General features: G+C 51.8%; 1 protein-coding gene across 1 annotated transcript; it reads right to left on the reverse strand.

Moving 5' to 3' along the window:
* Positions 1–2,186: 2,186 nt before the first annotated feature.
* On the reverse strand, positions 2,187–6,282 carry LOC123182327 (ABC transporter G family member 11). Its single transcript, XM_044594885.1, has 10 exons — positions 6,238–6,282; positions 4,626–4,915; positions 4,380–4,551; positions 4,144–4,266; positions 3,926–4,054; positions 3,636–3,830; positions 3,403–3,489; positions 3,034–3,306; positions 2,832–2,939; positions 2,187–2,730 (listed from the first exon to the last, which is right to left on the reverse strand). Exons 1-10 carry the CDS (start codon positions 6,280–6,282, stop codon positions 2,386–2,388), a joined length of 1,767 nt encoding a protein of 588 aa, XP_044450820.1. The 3' UTR covers positions 2,187–2,385.
* Between the last annotated feature and the right edge of the window lie 252 nt (positions 6,283–6,534).

Genomic DNA, 6,534 nt, shown 5'->3' on the forward strand with positions numbered 1-6,534 from the left:
CCAACCCTTGGGCAGGGTGGTCCGGGACGAAGATCCACCTCGCGAAGACTTCTTCCCCTTCCCCGCCGCCGCCGCCTTCTTCGCGCGCTCCAAAGCAGTGGTCTTGCCCTTCACCATTGTCGCCGGGGAGATCTCGCACGGGCTCGCGGCGCTAGGGTACGGCCGAGGGTCGCAGAAGGGCTGACGAAGGAAGAGAGGAAGAAAGAAAGAAGGAAGCAGAAGAGAGCGCACGGCTTAGAAACCCCGAGCCGGCAACTTATAAGGGGCCGCTCCCGAGTGGCTGGCCGGTAGGCCCAGGCCATCCAGTCAAATCCCGCAACAGACGCGCGCGCAGTGCGTGGCGAAAAAGGCGACGCGGAGATCGAGGAACTTCCGCTTTATCGCTTCCGATTACTGCGGCCACTCCCGTCCCGCGCGCTTCCCAAAATCCAAATCCCGCGACATCCGCGGGCCGCAGAACAACTTGCTAAAAAACAGAAGACCCCGATCGCGCCGGCACTCGGTATGGCACAAATAAAGAAATTCACTCGACGGAAGGCCTGGAATGGATCAAGGCGACTGAAAAAGGTTGGCAACGTCATCCGTGACAATTGTCCCGAAACGAGGCGCTCACGTAGCCCGAAGAACCAGTCGGAAAGATCTCCAACTCTTTCCCTACTCTAACCTCGATCCATTCGGGGGCTAATGATGAAGACATGTACCTAGGGTAGGGACACGGGCCTGACCCAAGAGTCCTACTCTAGGACACCCCTGGGAGAAATCACCTTTCAATCGACTTGAAGGCGTCCCACTCGACGGGCTCAAGACACTCGACCAAGAAGCTATCACTCGACCAAGAAGCTATCACTCGACCGCCAGGAGATCAGCAGTCGCTCTATAGGCAAACGGTCAGCCGTTAAGTAGTCTTCATGGTCATTATAGCACTTTATTAGAGGCGTTACCAGTAACGCCCAATCTTAAATGTACTTTAAACCCTGCATTACTGAGGGCAGGAGGGGGCCGGCGAACTCTATATAAGCCACCCCCCTCCTCAGTAGGAAGGGTTCGCACCCCTGTAATCTATACACGCATAATCCAGTCGACCGCCTCCGGACTCCAAGACGTAGGGCTATTACTTCCTCCGAGAAGGGCCTGAACTCGTAAACCTCGCGTGTAACAACTTCCCAATAGCTAGGATCTCGCCTCTCCATACTCACCCCCCTACATCACTGTCAGGGTTAGAACCACGACACTTCCCGCTAGAAGGAATATCCTTCGTTGACTGTGAGAGTTTGTGATGGGCTAAGTTGGGACACCCCTGCAGGGTTTTGAACTTTTGAAAGCCGTGCCCGCGGTTATGGGCAGATGGAAATTTGTTAATGTCTGGTTGTAGAGAACTTGAAACTAAACTTAATTAAAATGAATCAACCGCGTGTGTAGCCGTGATGGCCTCTTTTCGGCGGAGTCCGGGAAGAGAACACGGTCTCGTGTTATGCTTGAACGTAAGTAGCTTTAGGATCACTTCTTGATCACTTTTAGTTTCTCGACCGAGCTTTGCTTCTCTTCTCGCTCTCATTTGCGTAAGTTAGCCACCATATATGCTAGTGCTTGCTGCAGCTCCACCTCACTACCTTTCCTACCCTTAAACTTAAATAGTCTTGAACGCGAGGGTGTGAGATTGCTGAGTCCTCGTGACTCATAGATTCTTCCAAAACAGATGCAGGTGCCGATGATGCCAGTGCAGGGGACGCTACCGAACTCAAGTGGGAGTTCGACGAGGATTCGGGCCGTTACTATGTGTCTTTTCCGGATGATTAGTAGAGGAGCCCAGTTGGGTCGATCGGGGATCTAGCATTTGGGGTGGTCTTTATTTATGTTGGTTCCGTAGTCGGACCTTGATTGTATTCTGGATGATGTATGCTATATTTATGTATTGTGTGAAGTGGCGATTGTAAGCCAACTCTTTATCCTTTCCTTATTCAGTACATGAGATGTGTAAAGATTACCCTCTTGCGACATGCCTACCATGCGGTTATGCCTTTAATTCATGCCCCGACACGTGAGAGATATAGCCGCATCGTGGGTGTTACAAGTGTTACTCCTTAATGAATCAACACGCAAATCTCATGCGTGTTTCTGGAAAAATTGTTGCCATTTATAGCAACTATTGGAGTGACAAACCTTACTGCTACGAGATGCCACCTTAATGACGAATCATCAGATTGTAGTACACTTCATATAAATTGTTGCCATTCGGAGCACTATTTGAGTGACAACCTTACTGCTACAAGATGCCATCTTAATGATGCATCGTCAGATTGTACTCACGCCACACAAGGATCACACATTATGGATCATGTATGCCGATTCAGCTCAGGCCATTCATCTTCCATTCTCGATCACCGATCACGGTTGATCGGCCGGCAGCTCCGGCGCCGCGTCGACGACGTAGCCGCGCAGCGAGGGCGTCCGGACCATGGCGAGCTCCGCCTCCCTGCGCTTGTGCTGCACCCTCCTCCTGGCGACGTACCCGCGCACCCACGGCGTCACGTCCTCGCTGACCTTGATCATGGCGAAGAAGAGCAGGCGGTAGATGACGATCATGCCGAAGAGCACGGACAGGTCCAGCCACTTGGAGCGGCTCACGTCGATCTGGAACACGTTCTCCAGGATGTACTCCCCCGGGATCTTGGGCAGCTCCTCGTCCTGGTTGTCGAACACCAGCCCCACCAGGTCGTTCTGGTACTGCCCCTGCGAACCAGCCAACCATCAAGAGAACGTGATCTCGAGCTCGCCGCCGGTGGTATATATGAACAGTAGCTTTGCGAGCTGGTAGAGAGTCCATCCCGTACCTGCAGCGCCCAGTAGTGGAAGCTTATGTAGGACATGGGGTACCTCCAGAAGGGCTTCGGGATGTCGTGCGGGAGCCTGAAGTACCCCGACACCAGCATGAATATCCCCTGACACATTTCCAGCAGACAGCAATCAGTTGATTCATCGCATGTTTGGAAACAGTAGTATGAGCTGAGAGATGATGATGATCATGGACGTTACCTGTATCCCTGCGCCGATGATGATGCCCATGAGGAAGTTGGGGATGATGCTGGCGATGGCCATCATGAGGCTCTCGACGACGGTGACGCTGGCGTAGAGGCAGAGCACAAAGAAGAGGTAGTGCATGAAGCCCGGGTGGAGGCGCACCATGAAGTAGCACAGCGTCCCCGACAGGAAGGTGATGAGGATCAGGAACGGCATCGCCGACAGCGTGTTGCTGATCACGAACGCCAGCACGCCGTAGTGCCCGTTCAGCCGCTCCCTCTGGAACACCTGAAGAAAAGAAACAAAGCATGTTTTGAGCCTGAAGAACTGCTTCACAATGTCAAAGAGCAGGTGATCTCTCATGGTCACGTCGGCAGTGCAAACCTTCATGTCCTCCACGAAAGACGGGAACCCTCCGATCGACATGAACGTGACGAAGCCGAAGATGAAGGACGCGCACGCGCCCCGTGCCTGAATTCATGCATGTTGACACAATTTTTTTCTCTGTCAGATCAGCAAACTTGACACAATGCCAGTTCAGGACAGCCAAAGCCGTGCAGTGCCTGGAAGAGAAATGGCAGTGTCAAACTGAAGGAGATTGTTCTTGTTTATGTTACCAGGATGGAGTTGTATTTGGTGCCGACGTTGAGGTAGATGGATCCAATGCAGACGGTGACCACAATGTAGATGACAAGCCTCAGCCAGTAGTACCCGAAGTCCCTCGACATGTTGACGAACGATCGCTTGGTGAGCGTGAAGGCCTGCATCCCAAAGCTGGCCTGGCTCCCCCCTGCGTCCAGGACCGTCCCTTTCTGCAGTCGGAAAAAACCACACGAATGATGATGAATTCTCTTGGTGTCATAGAAAAATTGCTGAATGGGACGAATGTATGGAGTACTCTGCTTACCACCCGTGCCATCTCGTCGACCTTCTGCCGCGCCGTCAAGTAGTGCTGCGAGTGCTGGTAGTAGCTGAACAGCCTTGTGATCGCGTCCGAAGTCGTGATGTGCTCGAGGGGATCGTCGGACCTCTCAAACTATGTATGTGTGCAAAAAGGAACAAAGTTTCATTCAGTCAGGAAAATGTACCACAGTCAGTAACAAGCGGCTGACCTCTGAAACTTACTCTCATCTTCATTGATCCTTTCAGTGTGGCCTTCACCTTGTCGAAGTCCGCGTTTATGCACCGGAGGAAATGATCCGAGGGGTTGCGCAGCGGCGGGCACGGGAATCCAGCTTGGGCAAAGAACTATACAATTAAAATGCACAGAGCAGGAGAGGATTCAACAACCCCACTGGCATTGCAGGAACACACATATAAGACATATGCAAACTCAGGTAGATAGTATGTGTTGCTTATACCTCGCAAGCCTCGGAAGCCTGCCCAAAGTAGACTGTTTTGCCCCCTGAGAGAAGATAGAGGCGATCGAAAAGCTCGAAGACCTCGCTGCTGGGCTGGTGGATGGAGGCGATCACGGTCCGGCCATCCCTTGCCAGCCCGCGCAGAGTCTGCGTCACGAAGAACGCCGAAGCACTGCACAGTTGAAAATGTGTGGCATGTCAGCAGCTACATGGTGATCAATGGTGAAGTTACTGGATATATAGTACCTGTCGAGGCCACTGGTGGGCTCATCCAGGAAGAGCAGCCTAGGCCTCATGAGTATCTCCAGGGCAATGCTGACCCTCCTCTTCTCGCCGCCGCTGACCCCCCTCAGGTGCCAATTGCCGATGACCGTGTCCGCGCAGTCCTGGAGCCCCATCTCCACGATGGTGCCCTCCACCAAGGCACGCTTCTCTTCCATGGGCATGTTGTCGGGGAGCCGGAGGCGCGCCGAGTACGAGATCGTCTCCCTCACCGTCAGCGTGCCGATCAAGTTGTCGTCTTGAGTCACATAGACCTGAAATTGCAAAAAAGTTGTGATTGTCACTTTTAGTACAACGGTGAGTAGTTTGAGTGTAAGTTCATGTAAGTAATTGGTTTAAGACAACATTTTCTTCATAAGGAAAAGTACAAGCTACTAAATGTACAAAAAAAAACTGGGCTGTCAGGTGTCAAGAGTTTTTTATGAGCAGATTCCTGAGGGAAAAAACAGGTAAACAATAACCAACCAACAATACCCATAAGGAACAGGAAGAAGGTAAATTCTAGCAGATCTCCCAATCTTGACTAGAAACTGCTGAACATTACTACATGCAGCTGCAGTTCAGGAGATAACCTCCAACACATAGCAGATGCAGCTAAGCTAAGCTAGCACAAACCCAAAACCCAGCAATCTTCCGAAGCCTGCCACGTGGCACATTTTTTCGATAAAGGACGTTTTATTATCTCAAAATGTAGCATCAATGATACAAAACATTATGAGTAACACCCGGCCTCATAACTAAGGGGCACATGACCCATTTCTTGTTGTGAATGAACATTACTGCCATGGTTTTTTTTTTGCAGGTGTAACATTACTACTCCATGGTTGGTATCAGGTGATGCAGAATCACAGAAAGATCCAACCACAATTCAAGATGGAACACAAACATGGAAAGCGAGCAAGCGGGAAAAACATCTGGCCAGACACTGTACACCATGTCACCGTCACGGCATCACCTAGCTGGCTAGCTGCTACTGTGTTGTATGCCCAAATCCATTAACGATATTCATGATGGTACACATACAGCAAAAAGATATGGTTGATATGTTAGTGTACGTGACATATGTGGCAAGCAATTCAAACTAATCCAAAAATAAGTGTATGATTCTAGTACTAGAGTGTTCATGAAGATAATTGTGGCTTGTGTTTTTTTTTGGTGGGGGGCTGTAGTTTAGTTGTATGAATATGAATAAATACAGTAGTACTTTTACTTTCAAAATGAACTATTTGAAGGCGCAAAATGCACAAATCTGTATGGAACCATGCATGTCACACTGCCTGTTTGGTGTGAGCTTGGCACGGAGAGGAACACATGCATGCAACGGGGGTGCAAAACCGCCGGGTCACGCACACACCGTTTAGACGCTCTCGGCCGCTGCCCTGCTGCCTTCGATCGCAGTTTGGCGGGCCAGAATTGTAGCAGTGCACTGTTGCTGGTTGATCCAAAAGCTAGGGTAGGTAGCAACTTGCAAATTCAGCATCAGTTTCATTTTTAGAGGAAAGGAATCGGCCCGACTTTATAAATAAAGCCATCAGGCAGTGTACACGATAATTGAACAGAAACAAGTTAAACAGACAGACGTCTCTCGCGACTCCGTTGGCGATGTGTCGCCCGCGGCCATGGCGCCGCCTTCCCCGCCTCCGGCCTGCCCTGCCTCGGACGCCGCCGTCGCTGCTCCCTCTCCCGCCGTCCCGCAGCCGCCTGCCGTGGCCTCCCCTCCCCCCCCCCCCACGCCGCTGCTCCCCCGGTGGAGACGCTGCTGCGTTGGGCTGACGTCACGGAGGTCGCCGCCGCCGCCGCTGGCCGCCCCATCGTTCGCCGCGATGTGCAACGCTCGGCGATGGTGAGCTCGCCCAGGCGCATCGGCCCGTCC

Source organism: Triticum aestivum, chromosome 1A (assembly GCF_018294505.1).
Source record: "Triticum aestivum cultivar Chinese Spring chromosome 1A, IWGSC CS RefSeq v2.1, whole genome shotgun sequence".
Taxonomy (NCBI): Eukaryota; Viridiplantae; Streptophyta; class Magnoliopsida; order Poales; family Poaceae; genus Triticum; species Triticum aestivum.